General features: G+C 36.3%; 1 protein-coding gene across 4 annotated transcripts in view; it reads right to left on the reverse strand.

Annotated features, from left to right (window-relative positions):
* The window catches only part of RAB5A (RAB5A, member RAS oncogene family), a 32,339-nt gene that overhangs the window by 3,504 nt on the left and 8,201 nt on the right, over window positions 1-20,634 (reverse strand). For all 4 annotated transcript variants that reach the window (XM_019663745.1, XM_019663744.1, XM_019663746.1 and 1 more), the window contains exons 3-5: window positions 3,210-3,361; window positions 2,778-2,900; window positions 1,183-1,276 (exon numbers count right to left, since the gene is read on the reverse strand). In XM_019663745.1, the coding sequence (XP_019519290.1) occupies window positions 1,183-1,276; window positions 2,778-2,900; window positions 3,210-3,361 (369 nt within the window). The remainder of the gene's footprint in view (window positions 1-1,182; window positions 1,277-2,777; window positions 2,901-3,209; window positions 3,362-20,634) is intronic.

Below are 20,634 nucleotides of genomic sequence, written 5' to 3' on the forward strand. Positions count from 1 at the left end.
CTTATATAACAAACAGGCAAGTTTTTTCCTGAATGAGCCATTCAATTCTCCCACCTAGTTAAAGATATTGCGATAGTACTTGCAGTTTTTACTGAATTTTCTTCAGCCTCTGAATCAGCTCTTAATTGGTTAATTTCTATGATTTCAATATATTTATTATTTGGGGATAGCAATGTGGACGCCTACTTAATAATCACTGCTGTGTAATAAAAGATGTATGGGACAAGAACAGTGCTTACACATGAATAGTATGTAATAATAGTGGAGGCAGAAAACTGAGAGCCACCTACGTAAGTAGACCCTTCCCATAGAATCTGCACCATAAAAACTACTGGAAGGAGGTTAGGGTCAATAAAAATAATTTTACTTTTGTTATAGAAAAAAGAAAACTTCCTTAATACTATTCTAACTTCATTACCTATAATCAACAACTGTGGAATAGCACCCATCATCAGTTAAAAGTATCTTAAAAGAAAGGTAAGAATGCTGCGTACTATCAGATGACCAATGAAGTTATATACAGACTGGGTGTTGTTTTGCTTTCCCTCTTTCTGTGCCTCATACTTGGAAACTTTCTCCATTACAATTATTTGCATTAAAATAATTTGTACATCTGTATACACATATATACATACATACATACATATATATATATATATATATATATCATGTACTTTTCTGTGTTATACTTGTCAATAATGATTTAAAAAGAGCTTGGAAAATATAAATAGTACTCTGTTCAGAGCAAAGGACAGATGAAAATAGTTACTGATCAGTGAGAAAGAAATACCCGTATACCTACAATGCATTGAAAAATATTGCTCTGAGTTTACCTTCTTTTTGTATAAAAGGTATAATCTAATAGAAAAAAACACATTTATCCAAATTTCTCAGACAGATCTTTAGAAAACCTAACCACTTGAACTATCAGCTTAAAGTCCAGGTTTCAACTCACTTAGAAGAAACAAAACTCCAAGTATTACAACCTAAAAGATAATAATCTTTCAAATTTAAAAATTTACTAACAAAGTAATGCTTGGTGGAAGGGATCTAAAATAGTTGTAAAGCCATTTTAAAAAACAAAGAAAATCCAAGACTTTTTTTAAAAAGAAGAGTCAAACCAAATATGCCCCAGTGTAACTTGTTTTGCCTATATTTATTGTTGGAAAAAAAAAATCTTACCTATTGCCATAAATATTTCATTTACATTCATTGATGTTTTAGCTGATGTCTCCATGAATAATAAACTGTTGTCATCTGCATAGGACTGTGCTTCCTGTTTACAGAACAACAAAAAAGAGATCAATCCTTTGCACATACTATACCCACCCCATTTTTGTTATAGAAAAAAAGAGGCTTCCTTATTATTACTCCAACTTAATCACCCATAACCAACAATTATTACTCAAGGTAAAACAAAGGTAAGAGTGCTGTGTGAGATACGTTTATAATTTTCTTTTTGCCTTAACTTCTTGCACTATCCCATCCTGACTGATCTGGTTTCACATTAAATCTTTCAAATGATGAGTTCCAGAGGGGGGGTAATTTATCCCATTCTAAATATAAAGCTCTCTTTGATCTCTATTGCAAATTTTACTTATGCTCGTTATTTGCAATGACGTTAAAGGGAAACCAAATATCTAACACTGGCTTCAGCCACTAAGTGGCACCCTCATAATTTAATCCAAAATGACTTCTACCAGCAACATTTAATTTTGAATATGTCATGAATCATTCCTTTGAAAATTATATTACTACTCTACATTTTTGTCACGCTTTACAGTTTACATGTATTATTGCCTTTGATCCTCACAGCTGTTGTGAAGGGCAACCAATTCTCTTTCCCATTTGACAAAGAAAAAAATGAAGTTCCTCTGAACTGTCATGTGACAAGGCCACTTTTGACTATAATTTAAGTGCTCTATCTACAACTTTATGCTGGGAAGGTAACTATCTTAGAAAGAGTAATAGATAATCCTATACCCCACATGGTTGTCACCATAATTAAATGAAACCACATGTGCAACGTGCTCAGCTTACTACCTAATGGTGCACAAACTATTAGTTCCTTTTCCCTCAGCCCACATGTTCCATCTATAGCCACTGGTATTTTACACACACACACACACACACACACACACACACACACACACACACACACACACACACACACAGAAATGGCCACAACCAAACTTCTCTGGTACAGAACCTGAAAAAAACAGAATGGGAAGTTTTAAAAGGTCTAAATAAGACATTTGCTTTGTTTCAAATGATTGCACTTACTCTATTTTACAGCAGGCAACATTCCTAATTAGCTATACTAGATAACATACAAATTGTTTCTTCATCCTTTATTTTTGAAGGCTATTTTAAGAACAATTATATGAATATAGGTTTATGTGTACTACAAACGTGTGTAGGTGTATATATTGGTGTGTGTTTGTTGAGATATAATTAAATAGAAGGTTAGGAAAGGTTAAGAGGCAATTAGCTTTTACTTATTTCTGTACTATTTGTAAACAATTATTTTGTAATTAGTTAGGTCAACAAAATCTAAATCAATTTATATATATCAAACTTGTGAAGATATTTATAAATTTAGGTTTATCATGATTAGTATTTTATTACATAAAGTACATCACATTTGTCTAATAATTTTATGTTTTATTACATATTATTTGCATGGTCTTAAAATTATAACTGTATTTCAAGGGTGGACATAGAAGAAAAATTTACAATAAATATGTGCCTCCAAGTGGCTGTTAAATTCAACATACCTGGAAATCGACAGCTCTTTTATTTGCAAGGTCAGCCTTGTTTCCTGATAAAGCTATTACAATGTTAGGACTGGCTTGCCTCTGAAGTTCTTTAACCCAATTTTTGGCTCTGGCAAAGGACTCCTGGGAAACAAAGAAACAGCTATTTTGAGGCACAGGCTCAAAAAATGGTTAGGGAGCGTCTTTGTGAGACAAGGCTTTAAAGACTGTCCAATGTGAACTCTTGGAAAGCAATTCTTAAGACTACTGTATTATTTAAAATACTTTCATCTTATTATTATTACTTTTCTAAGCTTTTCTAACTCATAAAAGCTTTGGCAGAAATATCATACTTGGGCTATCAAAAAAAGATTAAAAAATTTTTTCTAATTAAAATTCTGAATATCAAAACATAATCAAACTAGTTTCATTATAGTATGTACTTCCACTCACCTCATTTGTGATATCATATACAACTATGGCTGCTTGTGCTCCTCTGTAGTACATTGGTGCTAGGCTATGGTATCGTTCTTGACCAGCTGTATCCCATATTTCAAACTTTACTGTCGTGTCATCAAGACACACAGTTTGGGTTAGAAAAGCAGCTGAAAGAAGAAAATGTCTACAATAAGTTTATCATTTCCCCCTAATATTTCTATAGTATAGAAAACACCTGGAAACCTGATATATTATTGCATACCCATAGTTAACAGTGGCTTTAAATACTTGCAAGATCTGTGCTTCAAAGATGGATGCATATGCTTACATATGACTTTCACTATAAAATCAAATTGAAAGTTTCTTATACATTCTTTAAAAGTTTGTTATATTCCTTTAAAACTTTATGATGTTTTAATTTTTATCATCATTACCCCAACCTAGACTTAATTTGTTATTAATAAATATACAATAGATTCAATATTAACTTCTAGCTCTTTCCTTAACATAAGGAGTTTTTGGATTTGTACTTTTTCATCTCTTCTTTTCTTAGATTTTAATTTTAACAATAAAATATCACTTAATAATGATAATTTTTGGGCCAGCCGAGTGGCGTGATGGTTAAGAATTGGCTTGGGACCAGAGGGCCCCAGTTCGGATCCCACATATGAGGGCCAGTGACACTGCCCTCTACAGCTAAGATGCTGAACAACAGCTCAACCTGGAGCTGGAGCTGGGCTGCCGTGAGTCGCTGGCGACGGCGTAGGCTGCAGCCCCTGTGGCAGTGGGTTGCCATGGGCTATCGTATGTAGCCAGCAGCCAGCGTGAGCGGCCAGCAGCCGCAGTGAGCGGCCCTCCAGAAGCCGGCGACTGATCTGCCTCACCCGGGAAGAGCGCAATGATGGTGCCAACTTGGGCCAGTGAAGCAACGTCCTCCACAACTAGACTGAAGAACAAAACGACAGCAACTTGTCTGTTCCCTTTCCCCCAATTCCCCAGCGCTGTTCCCATCCCCCCAATTCCCAATAAAAATCTTAAAATATATATATATTTTTTGCTTTTAAAATTAAGAGGTTGTTGTCAAATCTTGCAAAGTATTACTTTATCATTTATTTTCTGAATTGCTTCATGAGAACAGTATAAAGTAAAATACCTTATAAATATAACTGTTGGCTCCAAGGAATAAACATCAGTAAAAACACTGCAATGGATACTCATGAAAAATAGATTTATGAAAGGTAGGTTATAATCAAATGAATTGAATTTTAAAATGTCAAATATTAGAGCAACTTAGACAGTTGTCTAAGAATAGCTAGCTGCACTAAAGATGCTTATGAACAAGATCTACACACAGCCATTTTTAGCAGCATGCTTGCTAAAAGTAACCACATTTAGTTCCTTTCCTTTGCGTTAACCCACTGATGATGCTCTATCATACATCTTAAGTTGTTATGTTCTTCCCTCTTACTTTCTGCTCAAGATGTGGTAATTCAACTCCTCCCAAAGTGGGATGGAATTAAGTTATTAAAATTTTCTAAAACTCTGTTCTATCATGCAAGAAAATTATAATCCATTTCTGTAAACTGCAGCAGTTTATCTGATGGTGTCAATCTTTCATAAAGCGTTCACCAGTTAATATGAAATACGCTGAAAAAACCAAGTCTAATTAGATATTACATCTTTTATATTAGGCATAACATTTATTTCTCATGCTATTTTTATTAGGTTCACTGGTTGCTGGCTTTAGTATCAGCGACTATAATCTCAATTTTGCAAACATAATTGGAAATGTATTTTGAACTACATTCTAATGAATATTTCTGTGAATTCTCACAAGTGTAGTCATATTTAAAATATATTCCAATTCATCAAACTTCTTTTACCATACAAAATTAGCAGAAATATTCATTTTCTAAAATCATGATTTATGGTAAAGGATACCGAGAAAGCACTATGTCACTTTGTCACTTTCACGAAAGGCTCTCCCTGTAGAATCAAAAAATATTTTTAAACACTTAAAATTAAGCCTCCAAGACAGTACTTTTTTCAATAAAAAGGAAAAAAGAAATGGATCACAAAATATAAGCCTTTTCTCAACTATAGTTTGATGCAACTTGAGAAAAACTGGGTTATAATTTGCAATTCAGACTTTATCTTTTCTACCACCACAAAGTACACTGGTAGTACAAACATTCATTTACACTTCCGTAAGTCAACTCTAGGCTCAGGGAAATAATTATTAATGTTGCCTTAAATGAAATGTGATCTGATTCTCAAACCAGTTAAATATGTGACAAAAGGCCACCAATCTTTTTTTATAAGTCATGTACACAAATGACAAATAAAATACAGCCAACAAATACATTAAAAAAACAACAGCCCGTGACCAAGAGATTCTTTCAGAAATACAAAGCTATTACACCAGTACGCTAAAAAAGAAAAGCCATGTGTTATTTAAATAAATTACAAAAGAGTATTAGGGTCAATATCCATTCCTATATACACACAGGGTTTTCTCTTAAAATTTACCAAGTGTCCATTCCTTCCTTAAGCCTGAAATCAGCAATTTGCTCAATAGCAAAGTTCTTAGGCAGCCTCTCTACATCTAGAAACCAAATGAGAACGTCCACCACGACCATTATTTAACATCATTTTGGATATCCATGTAATAGAAAAAGTAATAAATTACTGGAAAGAGATATTGTTTGGAAGAGACAGACTGACATGAAAATCCTAAGGCATCAGCTAAAATAAAGCAGATAGTCATGAGTTCTTTAAATTGGATGTAACAGATTAGAGTCAATAGCCTTACCATATATGCAACAACCAGGTTTTCAGTGTTATGCTGTGAGAATGAAACCCAATCATATTAACAGAGAACAATCAATTCACTCAACTCTTCTTAGAAACCATCCTTCATCCCACCCTATTTAGTACCCCCCCAGAATTCCCTGTTGCAGTAATATGTTTCACACACTTGTTATCTTTTCAAAAAGATTAATCAATATTGTCTTTTTCTTCTAGACTGCAAGTTCCTTGAGAAATTACTATTAGCTATTCTTTACCTAACATCTAATATAAATCCCAGTTCATATAAATGTTCAAAATGTTTGCTAAAAAAGTTCATAAGACAGGTGAATTATTTTGGGTCTATTTTAGATAATGTCTGAATAGACAGTTCCCCATGGGAAAAAACCAGCCATTTCAAAAGGCCTCTACTCAAGTTATTACATAACTAACAAAATTACAAACAAAATACCATCAAGATCTTTTTAACTTGATAATATCCTATTGTTGGTTCATGTGGTATGATAAAGGGCATAATTTGGGGGGAGAACAAAAAGACCAGTAATTAGAGGCCAAGGGGATAAGTTCTAGGGTACATCAAAAATACATTAAACAAAAGTGTTGTAGTGCCACAGGGACTAATATTATGGGAATAAGATAACCCAGTCATTATATATCATAAAACCATCACGATTCCCCAAGTTCTCAAATACTACTACAGCATCTAACTCCCCCCATAAAATTCAGTGAAGTATAGCTGACATCTTCAAATCCTTAGTACTTCTAAAAATATATTACTAGTCATTTACAAAGTTATAAAAATAAATTCTGGCACTCAAAATATAAACTACTATATAAATACTGTAGCAACATTAACCAACCACAAACTTACCTGAAACTGCAAAACCACTTTAATATATCCAAAACGTCTATTTTCTCGCTAAGAACCATCACTTTCTTAGACCTCTTCACATTTTCTCTTCACTTCCATCAACAGCACTAGCAGTTGGTTTTCTTTTCGGGCCCATATTTCACAAAGAAACTGCTTTTATCACTTCGAGAGTTACTGTGTACGCGACGACAAGTAGAGAAAAACAAAGCTGCGTTGAGATGCGGGTGCTGGCCTGTCTAATAGGCTCCCTCTTTAAGCTACTCGATCAGTTCCTACCTGCAAGCCTGGCAGCAAGCAAGCAACATTTCAGTTTCAGCAAAACTGCAAATTACAGAATCATAGACCTTGAGGTCAAGCTGAGAAGACCTGAAACTGTAAATGTTAAATCCGCAAATACCAAAGGCCTATAATGTGTAAGACCTTAATAAATAATAAGCAAGGAGGAAACACTGCAGTACACAGAACAGGGGAAAGAATATCCAAGTCAACAGCATCAACCAAAGGCTAACAACTCAGAAAAAGTTTCAATTAACAACTAAAATGATTCTACATGAACTAAACAGAAGGGTGAAAATAAGAGAAAACAAGGAACCAATACCACCCCAATCCTCCTCATCTTATCAAATTTTATAGGAAGAACTACTTCATTAGAATTTACCAAAAATCCTACGTCTATCAGGTTTGATTACTTAAAAATTTGAGACTTAGGTTTGCAAAACATGTATCAAATAAAGGGGAAAATATATTTAGGAAAATTTCTACAATGATTGTCAAGAGATTAGTTTTTAATATGTGGGAAGCTCATATAAATTATGAAAAATTCCAAAAGCATTAAGGATAAATTGTAAAGAAAATTCACAAAAAGAATATAACGCAGAAAAAAGGGAAGTATCACTAGTAATCAACAAAATCATCTTCATAGCAAAAATAGTTAAATTTTATATCCTAACTTACAAAATGGAAAAAAAAAATAGTGCGACTAAAACATTTACTGCTGGTAATACTGTATAATTGCTTTGGAAATAATTTTGTCAACCAGGCAAAGCCATGAAAATGCTGATATTTATTAACCTATTATATCATGGAATCTCCACAAGACAGTGTAGGGGAGGGGGAGTAGGGAGACTAGGGAGAGCAGGGAGAATAAACCTTTATGCTCATGGAATTTTTATAATCAACAATTGGAAACAACCTAAATGGACAAATGTAAAGACGCTGGTAACTTGGTAAATATGAAGTAGCAAATTGAAAATGGTTATAAAATGACCTATTTAATTGCCAAAAAATAAAAAAAAAATTTATAAATTCCTGGTAGTGATCAAGTTCATCTATGTAAAAACATGGGTAGAAAAGCACTGAAGAAATTAACAGTAGTGTCCCCATAGTTGAATCATGACTGAATACTCTTATGTAAAACTTTGAGGAGTGGTAGATATGAAGTCCTGTTAAAACTGAAAGGTAAGGATATAAATTGCTAGAGAGGGGAAGGGCCTTCCTTGTTCAAGATCTCAGTTATCAGGAGTTTGAGGTCATCAAATACAAGCTCCAGGTTGTCTGGAAGTGATGAGTAGGGGAAGAAAAGGTTTTTATAGCCAAGGAATTCAATAAATGAGTTTAATGGATTTAGATCAAACTTCAAGACGATAATCTGATCAGGAAGAAGGATGGCAGGAATTGATCAAGCAGCATCAAGAACCAGTACTAGGGCCAGCTGAGTGGCTCAGTTGGTTAAGAGCTTGCTCAAGAGTGCGAGCTCTGAGCAACAGGGTTGCTGGTTCGATTCACAGCCCGAGCTGAGCTGCCAACAAGTGGCAGAATGGCTCAGCTTAAAAAACAAAAAAACAAAAAACCAGTACCAAAGTTATCAGTGAAGGTAGAAGTTGGTTTTCTGGGAAAATGAGTATCAACAGCAGTAATCTAATATAATGAAGTTTTCTCAGACAGATGAACACTGACTTCAGATGATAAAACTACAGAGAAAACAATATGGATGGTCTAGAGCTGACAACAGGCAAAATAAAAATTAAGGCCATATTTATTTCCCATTGAAATTGTATGCGTATAAAGTGGGGAGTACCCAGTAGATTATGGCAGAAAAGAAGGGAAGTTAGGTTTCAATAACACGAGGAACAGAAGAAAGAGTTTAGATTAGGACAGAGAGAAAGCATATACACATGACTAAACCCAAATAGAATATATTCCAAAAGCCTGGCAACAAGATAAAAAAAAAATTACTATATAAATATATAAAAAGATGGCCATATTTCCAAAAGTGAGTCCATCTTATGAGATCATCTATTAATATTAATCATACAGGATTCATTCTTAACAAGCATCTGGGGCTGGCTGGGTGGCTCAGTTGGTTAGAGTGCGAGCTCTGAGCAACAGGGTCGCCGGTTCCATTCCCACGTAGGCCAGTGAGCTGCACCTAAGCTGAGCTGCCAACGGGCCGCCGGATGGCTCAGCTGGTGACAGTGCATGCTCTTAACAACAAAGTTGCCGGTTCGACTCCCGACTCCCGCATGGGATGGTGGGGTGGGCTGCGTATCCCCCCTCCCCGCCGCAACTAAGAACTAAGATTGAACACAGCACCTTGAGCTGAGCAGCCGCAAGATGCCGATGATGGCGACTGGACTTGGAGCTGAGCTAGCGGCACCCTCCACAACTAACACTGAAGGACAACAACTTGGCTGTTTCCCTTCCCCAATTCCCCAATAAAAAATCTTAAAACAAAAAAAGAAACTCTTCCAACTTGGCAACACAAAAACCCAACCACCCAATTTAAAAATGGGCAAAGAACGAAACTCTTCCAACTTGGCAACACAAAAACCCAACCACCCAATTTAAAAATGGGCAAAGAACTTGAGACATTTCTCCAAAGATACACAAATGGTCAAGAGACACAAGAAAAGATGCTCAACATTACTAAATCATTAGGAACATACAAATCAACACTACAATGAGACAACACTTCACACCTAGCAGGATGTCTATTATCAAAATAATAGAAAACAAGAGTTGACAAAAATATGGAGAAATTGAAACCCTTGTGCATTGATGGTGAGAATGCAAAATGGTGCAGCTGCTGTGCAAAATGGTAGAAATTCTTCAAACATATTAAACATAGAATTACAATATAATCCAGCAATTCCACTTTTGGGTATATACCCAAATATGTAAAATCAAGGACTTGAACAGATTATTTGAACACCAATGTTCATAGCAGCATCATTCACAACAGCCAAAAAGTGGAAGAAACCCAATAATCCGACAAAGGATAAACAATGTGGTATGCACATACAATGAAATATTATTTTGCCTGAAAAAGGACATTCTGACGTTACAATATGGATGAACCTTGATGAAATAGGCCAGCCACAAAAGGACAAATACTTAAAATGGTTAAAACTATAAGTTTTATATTATGCATATTTTATCACAACAAAAATCATTCAGCAACATCTTAAGTAATTGTTGCCAAATGAACTGCAATCTTGGGAATCAAATGTGTATTAACGATACACAGAGAACAGTCTCCATGAAGTCAAGCAAAACGAGGTAAAGATTAAGAATCATTTCTCCAAGACTAAGACTAATTCATGTAATTTTTTTCAGTAGTAATCCAAGAATAAAGGAAGTCAATGTGTTTTTGTTTTACTATCAGAGCTTAATAGTTACTCTAAAAGGACACCCAACTCTCCTAAGGGAATTCTCTAACCAGACATAAGCTAGTTACATGTCACCAATTGAACATTATCATACTAGTATTTCTTTCTTTTTTTTTAGCTGAGCCATCCCGCCACCTGTTGACAGCCCAGTGGCAGCTCAGCTTGGGCCGGAAATCGAACCGGCGACCCTATTGCTCAGTGATCGCACTCTTGAGCGAGCTCTTAATCAATTGAGCTGCTTGGCCGGCCCGTCTAGTATTTCTGATAGTACATCAATACACATTGTTTTAAAACTAGTCTTAGAAGCTTGAGTATGGTTAGTGCCCCCAAATGTGATCACCCTAGAATGAACTGATAAAACCAGTATTTGAACCTTTAAGGCTAAGAGCCTGTACCCCACCAAAGGCACAATCCTAATAAAATCTTTACTAACCAGATTAGATTTATTGAACAAGGATGTAACCAATATTGAATTGGGAAGCAGAATGAAAGTACACATTACAAAGAGGAAAGCTGAAGAGATGGGAAAAGAGCAGAGGGTGTTGTTACAAGTTATTAACTAGTATCAGGCAAATGCTCCCCCAAAAAATATCAATAGAGGAAAAATAAACTTAACTTTAAGGGATATACGTCTAAGAAAGACATTTTATTTTATCTATGGACAATAGATATTTTCTTAAGTAGTTTAAATATTACTAAATTCCTATAATGTGCAAGGAAAATATAACTTCTGGTTTTTGGTTCTGCAAGTAAGGACCTTAGAAGTCACCACTTCATCCTTGATAAATAAAAAGCTGAACAAACTGAAAATCAACAACTCTTCTTAAGTCCATATATAAGAGAAGTGAGGACACAGGGTAATCTGCTGCCCTCAAAATTGGAGAAACGGGCCGGCCAAGTGGCGCGTTGGTTAACAGCTGGCTTGGGACGCCAGAGGGCCCGTTTCGGATCCCACATATAAGAGCCAGTGACACTGCCCTCTACAGCTAAAATGCTGAACAACAGCTCAACCTGGAGCTGGGCTGCCATGAGTCACCGGCGATGGCGTAGTCTGGAGCCCCTGCTTGCAGTGGGTTGTCATGGGCTACAGTGTGTAGCCAGCAGCCGCAGCGAGCGGCCGTCCAGAAGCCGGCGACTAATCTGCCTCGCCAGGGAAGAGCGCAATGATGGTGCCAACTTGGGCCAGTGAAGCGACGCCCTCCACAACTAGACTGAAGAACAAAAGGACAGCAACTTGACTGTTCCCATCTCCCAATTCCCCAATAAAAATCATTCAAAAAATAAAATAAAACTGGAGACGTGACAAGTGGATACAAAAAATCATAACTTCTCAAGGCAGAAATCTGAGGTGCTCAGGTAGGAAAACCCAAATGACAATCGAAAAATTGCTGGAGGTTAGGTGTGAACAAATTTGAGTTAAAAATTCCAAGGAAACCCAGTCATAGGGGACTACCGCGCTTTTCTGAGTTTTACCTCCAGAAACTTGACCAGGTTCTCACAGTAAATATCTGAGAAAAAGCCTCTCATGCTTCTGGCAGAGGGAGGGCCAAAAGGACCCATTTTGAAATAAGCCAGAGCACTCTGTTCTTAACAAGGCCTGCCCTCAAGAGAAACTAGTTAATCTGAGTGTAACCTGCTGGGGTGTTATCAAAGTCTAATTGACCTGGGGGAAATAATACCAACTCCAGCCAGCTCTAGCCTTTCCTGTGGGAGAAGGGAAATATCTAACTCCAGCCTGCTCCAGCTATCCTGTACCATTTATGGGGGTGGGGGGTGGGCAGGAAAAAACCTGACAAACACTTGTGAAGTTCACTGTCCAGACACATGGGTTCACTAAAAGGTAGACTCAAGACTTAATCATAGGACTACAGAATGTTTCTCCTCCCCCCACAACTCTGGACTACATTACTAAAGGCCTATTTACAGCAGCTGCTTTTACCCACTACATTATACCCAGTTAGCAAGAAAAATTACAAGGCAAACTAAAAGATAAAAAACAGTTTGAAAGGACAAGCAAGGCAAGCTTCAGAACCAGACATAGCAGGGGTGTTGAAATTACTAGACTGAAAATTTAAAACAACTAGGATTAATGTAATAAGGGCTCTAAGAGCTGAAGAAGACACTATGCAAGAACAGATGGGCAATGTCAGCAGAGAGGTGGAAATCCTAAGAAAGAACCAAAAAGAAATGCCAGAGATTAAAAGCACTGCAGCAGAAATGAAGCACACTTTTGATGGGCTTATTAGCAGACTGGACATAGCTGAGGAAAGATTCTCAGACCTTGAGGACGTATCAATAGAAATCTCCAAAAATGAAATCTAAAGAAAACAAAGACTGAAAAAAACACAACAGAAAGGACGGTGGCCCAACTACAAAAGGTGTAATATATTCATAACAGGAATACAAGAAAAAAAGAAAGGAACAGAAGAAATATGTAAAACAATAATGACTGAGAATTTCCCCAAATGTTAGACAAATTACAGATTCAGGAAGCTCAGAGAACATCAAAGAAAAAAATGCTGAAATATCTACATTTAAGCATATCATTTTCAAACTACAGAAAACCAAAGATAGTGTGCAAAGAGAGGGCCCAGGCTACTTTGCAAAGGAAGCTCCTTTCCCTTCTCCTTAGTGACACCCCTTCTCCTTTTGGTTCAAGAACCTAGCACTTAATGCTTCCCAGACCTTTAAAACATTACTGGCCTTGAAAGTGACTCTTTAATGCTTAGCAATAAGCTAAGTGAGCTTACCTTTTAAGCTCCAGTTAGCGAGCATAAAGGTCCCAATATCTGAGAATTTTACAACATAGGAATTAAGAAGGGCAAGTTAAGGGAGAAGAGACAGGGAAGACTCTAACCCCAGAGCAACAACAGTTAGAGGAAACCTGTAGTCCCAGAACATAATTATCTATGCCAAGCAATGCCCAAAGAAATTGAGAGTAGCTCTAAGGGAGGAAAAAGGTGATGAACAGACTGAAATCCTTTGATCCCACAATAATTAGATACAATTACTTCTGGTTCAGTAACCACATCTAGAAATCGACCTTACAGAAATTAAGTGTGGAGGGAAAAGAATTCCAAGAAAATATCCCCTATTTTTAAATGATTACCTAAAACAGCAAACAAAAAATACAAACATTAAATGCCCAACAACAAGGGTACGGTTAAAAAATAAGGTAAAGTTACCAGTTACTAAAATAAATATGAATACAATCCAGAAATATTGAGAAATATTAATAAATGAAATGGAATACAATAGTATTACTATTATGAATGAATCTATATAAAATATCATGAACTTATAAATCACAGAGAAAGAAATTACAATGGGCTCTAAAAATATGAAAAGATCCTTGACTTCGTTCACAATATGGAAATGTACATATAAAAAAGGCAGAGAAAATGCATATAAGAACAGCAAATATCTACAAGTATGATAATACCTTGAATTAGTAGAGTAATAGGCATTTTATTCTTTGCTGGTTGGAGGGCAGTCTGGAAAAATTTATCAGAATTACAAATGTATATAACCTCTGACACAGCAATCAACTTCTAGGAATTGATACTACAGAAATACTTGAATATGTGAGATGACAATGAATTAAGTTATTCACTGCAGCACAGTTAATAGCCAAAAATGTAAAAAAGCAATGTGCAAATCCACAAGTAGAGAACTGATTAAACATATATTAATATGATCCATGCAATGGAATACTGCTATAGCCAAGAAAAATGAGGATGCTCTTCATAAAACGACATGGATAGATCTTTGGTAGATTATATTTTCACAGATGGCTGCAACAAGATTTTCCATAATGCATTCTTCTTACAACACCACACTGACACTCCTCCCTCGAATCTGTGGGAGTCTGTGACTAGAATATAAGTGATGCTATCTATGTGACTTCTGGGGCTAGTCATAAAAGGCCACCCAACTTCCACCTGGTACTTCTGGGACACTCATTCTTGAACCCAGCCATCATACTATGAGGAAACCCAAGCCTGGTGGTGAGGCCACCTGTAGATGTTTTGGCTGACAGCTCCTGCTGAAGTTACAACCAATAACCAGCAACAACACCAGATACGCTGTTCTGGCCCCAGCACTGACTGCAACCCATGGAAGATCAGAAAACTACCTACTAAGCTCACTCAACTGCAAGAACCATGAGCAATAATAAAATGGTATGTATGTATGTATGTATGTATGTATTTATTTAGCTAGCTAGCTAGCTGAGCCATCCTGCTACCTGTTGGCAGCTCAGTGGCAGCTCAGCTCAGGTCGGGACTCGAACCGCTGTTGCTCAGAGAAAATGATTTTGTTTTAAATCACTAAACTTTGGAGTCACTTATTTTTGAGCAATGAAGTGAAAAATATAAGGTATATTACAGTAGGCCTCATATGTTTCAAATTGTGTAAAAGGGGGAGCGAATACATAGATTTGAATGTAATAGTAACTTTGCAAAAATATACAACAAAGTAACATTGTCTCTGTGGAAAACAATCGAGTGGGGTAGGAGTAAATGAGAGGGAGACTTCAATGTAAACCTTTTAAATTTAAATTTTGACTCAAATTAACAAAATAAAAATTAAAGATATAATGTATGTGGGTAGCATAAAATGAACACATTGGTGGTAAGTCTGGAATATGTGTTATTTAAAATTTTATTTCAAGAAAAATAAAAAATAAAAAAATAAAATTTTATTTCAAAATACTTTCACATTATTTTCCTTCTAAAGTGATATATATAAGAGGGTCCAGAGCCAGCCGAGTGGCACGCTGGTTAAGAGCTGGCTTGGGACGCCAGCTCTGAGCAGCAGGGCTCTGGTTCGGATCCCACATGAGGACCAGTGACACTGCCCTCTACAGCTAAGATGGTGAACAATAGCTCAACCTGGAGCTGGGCTGCTGTGAGTTGCCAGCGACGGTGTAAGCTGCAGCCCCTGCTGCAGTGGGCTGCCATAAGCTACCATGTGTGGCCGGCAGCCAGTGTGAGTGGCCGGCAGCCAGCGTGAGCTGCCAAGAGCCGCCGTGAGGAGCTGTCCAGAGGCTGGTGACCGATCTGCCTCACCCAGGAAGAGCGCAATGATAATACCAACTTGGGCCAGTGAAGCGACGTCCTCCATAACTAGACTGAAGAACAAAAGGACAGCAATTTGTCTGTTCTCCTCCCCCAATTCCCCAATAAAATCTTAAAAAAAAAAACACAAACAAACAAAAAAAAAGAGGGTCCATGTCTGTCAAGTACTACCCATTTCATAACAGAATGCTTATGTTATCATACCCTAACTCTAACTTTGAACCAGATTTTCTAGTCTGATAGTTTCTTTAGGAATCTGGGAAAACAGAAGGAAAAATACACACATACACACAAATCAATTTCAGGATACAGGTGGCATTGAATAAAGATTTGTTTTCAATCCCAGCAGCTCCTTAGCTGTAAAACCTTAGGCAAATCACTGTTGTAGACCAGTTTCCTCACCTATAAAATTAGTACTTTCTCATACAGCCATGGTAAGGTCCAGATGAGACTTGGAAAAATGCAGTATAAGTTCTATGACTGCATCACATAATATACAAAATTCAAAAATTATCTTATGAACTATCTTAAAATTACTCTTTATTTCCTAGAAATCACATATTTCTAAAATTTACAAATTACTTATGAATGCAATCGATGAGAAAGTTAAGGATTCTCTAAATTCTAAACTCTCTAATATTAAAGTAACTTATGTGTCCAAGATACAATCATGCTACAATTAAAATAAAATTGGTAGAAACTAAGTGGAACACCTTCTGGCTCTAGTTTTACGCAAAGATAAAGAACTATTTTTGACTGAGAAATGGTGAAGGTGTGCAATAATTATACAGTGACTAGACTGCCACATCATCAGATTACCCTTTTCTTTTTGAGTCCAAAGAGGCTCTAGCTTCAACTCTGAAGAGGCTAAAAAACCATGAATGACTACTTCCTCGTCCTGCTTCCACCCTGCCTCACCTATATTACCTTGAAAAGAGGGTGAATGTTGTTCATCAACACTTACTTAAAATACAGGGATAGCTGGGAGATACTGCAAGTTAGATATATCACAATAAAGCAAATATCACAATAAAGCAAGTCATAATCTTTGTGCTGATGGGGGAGGGAGATAGGTCTTGCCTTCAATTTGGGAGGAAAAACACACACACACAACATCTGTGAAGTGCAAAAGCAAAGGGTAATAAAATGAGGTATGCCTGTATTGTTTTCCAACATTTATAAAACCTCAGGGTGATTTCTCATTTTCAAAATTCAATATGCGACTTCAGTAACATTCTCATCTTGAAGAATTTCATAATTTGGTAGCTAGAGTTCATGTTTACATCAAGATAGCCAATAATCAAAACCCCAAAACCTCTGAATCATTCCCATCGCTTTTCTCACTCTTACATATCCCTATTCTTTTCCACTAAAAGGCATCTTAACAAAAGGCTCCAAATGATGTTATCCCTATGATAAAGAAACTCAGCATGCATCATAATAAAGACTGCATATAAGTAACACCAGATTATTACCGTGTTAGACTCAAAGGGGAAAAGACATTTTTCAAAGTTCCCTATATTTTTATAAGTCAGAATTCTTACACTATTAAAAGCAAATTTTTATAAAAGCTTCTCACCACACCCCGACTATCACTCAAAACCAAGTGTCTTTCATGTGCCTCTCACTCTGTCTATGAAAAAGGTCACTTATCCAGAAACCTTAAATATTCAGAACAGAGTCAAGAATAGAAAGGTAGCAAAAATAGACTGAATGTGCCCAAATTAGATGTCATAAAGTCCAAGTCCCAAAGCTTATGGAACTTATAGATTTCTTTAGTATGTAACTGAAAATACACTTCCTTTTTATATATATTCTCTGTGACACACACACACACACACACACACACACACACACACAATGAAAACAGGAAGATCAGTTGGAAATTTAGGCTTAATTTAAAAAGTGTTTCATACTTTACGTGTATTCAATCTGTCTACCATATAAACCATGAGGTCATCTTTGGTTTCCAGTACTTAGCACAGTTGTTAGAAGCTTGGTAAATTTGTTGAGTAAATGAATTTTAAAGAAGCTTAATAATCTTATTTCTCAGTATATAGCAGACTAAAAGCAGTAAATCACTGACTTAATAGAGGTCGTTCACTGTAGTTAAGAGTTAACTGGCAAAATCATTCCATCCAATAGCTTTTGAATACTTTAGCAGCACCAGATGACATCAACAAATTAAATATGACAGGACAAAAACTGATGTTCATGATCCCAAAATGTGAAATAAATTTTAAGAGGGGAAAAAAGGGGGGTTAGATTGTATTGATTGTATTGCTTAATGTGGAGGAGAGTACACACTTAAAAAGAATCCTTATTTAGCTCAATGTACTCATTTTACAAATGTGTAAACAGGACTCACTAAATAATTATAAAAGGGGCCAGGACTAGAACCAAGCTTACTGTCTCCTAATTCATAGCAATGTTTAAGTGGTCACAAATGTTTTAACCTAGGACAGTGGAGAATAACTGATGTTAATACTATTAAAAGATAATTTTTTCGGTCATAACTGGTACAAACTGATATGAAATATTAAAACCTATTGCAAATACTGAATATGTACTTTCTAGAAGAAAATATCATACATAAAGATAATATTCTTTCACTTGAAACCAAATGATTAACTTCCACAAATTCTAACTCTTGCTGTATCACAAAGAACAATGAGTGTTCAAAAAACCATTTTTCTCATGAATCAAAGGCCATATACTTGGTGGTTTGTCTCTAGGTCTTCTGTCCTTTCTCAAAAGTACTTTTAATTGAAAACAACGTGCAGATGCAAAAAGAAAAAGGAAAGTAAATAAATACACAGTTGACACACAAACAAGTCTTTCTGAAGGCTAACAAGTGAAGGGCAATAGTAGAAAGCTACCTGCTACGGGAAAAATATGAGTTATTCAGATTTAAATTTTCTGGCTAGCTTTTAGTTCTCAGTTTAAGAAGCAACTTTAAAATCTGCATATATGCAGTATGCTATTTAATTGTGTAACTTCTTCCTCTAAGAAAACTTCCACAAATAATTTAGCTGATGTGGGTGGCATACATTTAATGTAAAATACACGACTTTTGTGAAAACCAATAAATGGGGAGAAAATTAGTAAGAATATAGTACACAGAATTTTAAGAAACTTAGTTGTAAATGTTCATGTCATTTACTTGAATGAGTCTGCAAAAGCTTTATTTTTAGGAAAGCTCAAATTTAGGAAGTACTTGCTTAAGTTTTTTTTAAATCTTATTTGTTCCTACAATTTTTAATGAAAAATTTTACCTTCTAAAAGAAAATATGGATATAAAATTTTTGAACATTATCAAATTCTAACCAAATGCCATGCACTAGGTAGAATAGTCACGATTCCAAAATAATGTTATGTCATGACAGTAAAACAAAAAGATCATCAGTGATAAAAATGATTCAACAAAAGTAATAGTGGTGATGGTAGTGGTAATAGCTAACATTAATAAGCATTTTACTCTGTGCTAGGCATTGTGCTAAGAAATTTATATGCACTTTCATTTAATCCTTACAAAAAAAATCTTTCATGTTAGATACTATTATTTCCATTTCATATAAGAGGAAAACGAAGCTGCATATGACTTGCCTATGATCATGTTGCTGCTATGTAGTAGAGCTAGAATTTAAAATCAAACAATGTAGACAGAGTCCCCCACTAACTATAATAGTTGACTTTTAAGGAAGTCCTGGTCATAAAATGTTCAAAGGCTGTGTTAATAACTCTGAAACCAGCCTTGTTCGTCTTAATTTTAACATTATTTTTCTCCATTAGATGTTTGGGGTATAAAAAGAAAAACAAGTCCTCCCAGCCCCCTTAAAGGAAACTGGATGGATGTTAAATATGTTTCATGTAGAAATAGAATGAACTTTGTTTTTCCAGTAAAAACAATCCTGAAATAATTACTTTAGACATTCTACTTAGGGTTAATAATTGCTGAAAATAGCTTTTAAAAAGAAGGTATTATATATTTTAAAATTAATTTAGTGCATAATCAGTTCCTGATTACTTGTGGCAACAAAGGGGAGCAGCATTGGGGCAGATGACTAAAAACTACAGATACGCTAACTCCCTTAGTACAGACAAGGCAGAGTATCCTTGATGGGACAGAGAAAGCCATGCTATTTTTTTTTTTTTAAGATTTTTTTTTAAAAAAATTGGGGAATTGGGGGAAGGGGAACAGGCAAGTTGCTGTCCTTTTGTTCTTCAGTCTAGTTGTGAAGGATGTTGCTTCACTGGCCCAAGTTGGCACCATCATTGCGCTCTTCCCGGGCGAGGAAGATCAGTCGCCGGCTTCTGGACGGCCGCTCACTGCGGCTGCAGGCCGCTCATGCTGGCTGCTGGCTGCTGGCCGCTCATGCTGGCTGCTGGCTACATACGGTAGCCCACAGCAACCCACTGCAGCAGGGGCTGCAGGCTACTTACGGCAGCCCAGCTCCAGGTCGAGCTGTTGTTCAGCATCTTAGCTGTAGAGGGCAGTGTCACCTGCCCTCATATGTGGGATCCGAAACGGGCCCTCTGGCATCCCAAGGCAGCTCTTACCCATCGCACCACTCGGCTGGCCCGAAAGCCATGCTATCATAAAAAGGCCTAGCAGGTTAACAGATTCGTAGAAAGGAATTCCCATATGAAGAAATACAGGTAATATGTGATGTAACCAGTATAATTTTAATTTTCAAACTGGAAGTTGGATGAACATTATTTTTAATAAAATCCTACAAAACCGCAGTTAAAAAAATAAATTATTCCATTTGTGGGAGAACAATATCAGTGTAAATGTAATATTGGCTACTCAGAACACAGAAAGCAGTTCTCAAACTAGCATGCATCAGAATCATCTGGAAGATGTGTTAAAACTTAAGATTGCTGGGTGCATTGGTTTAGAATTGGCTTGGGATGCCAGCTCTGAGCAGCAGGGCCCTGGTTAGGATCCCACATGAGGGCCAGTGACGCTGCGCCCTCTACAGCTAAGATGGTGAACAACAGCTCGACCTGGA

The sequence above is a fragment of the Hipposideros armiger genome, unplaced genomic scaffold (genome assembly GCF_001890085.2).
Source record: "Hipposideros armiger isolate ML-2016 unplaced genomic scaffold, ASM189008v1 scaffold_403, whole genome shotgun sequence".
Lineage (NCBI taxonomy): Eukaryota > Metazoa > Chordata > Mammalia > Chiroptera > Hipposideridae > Hipposideros > Hipposideros armiger.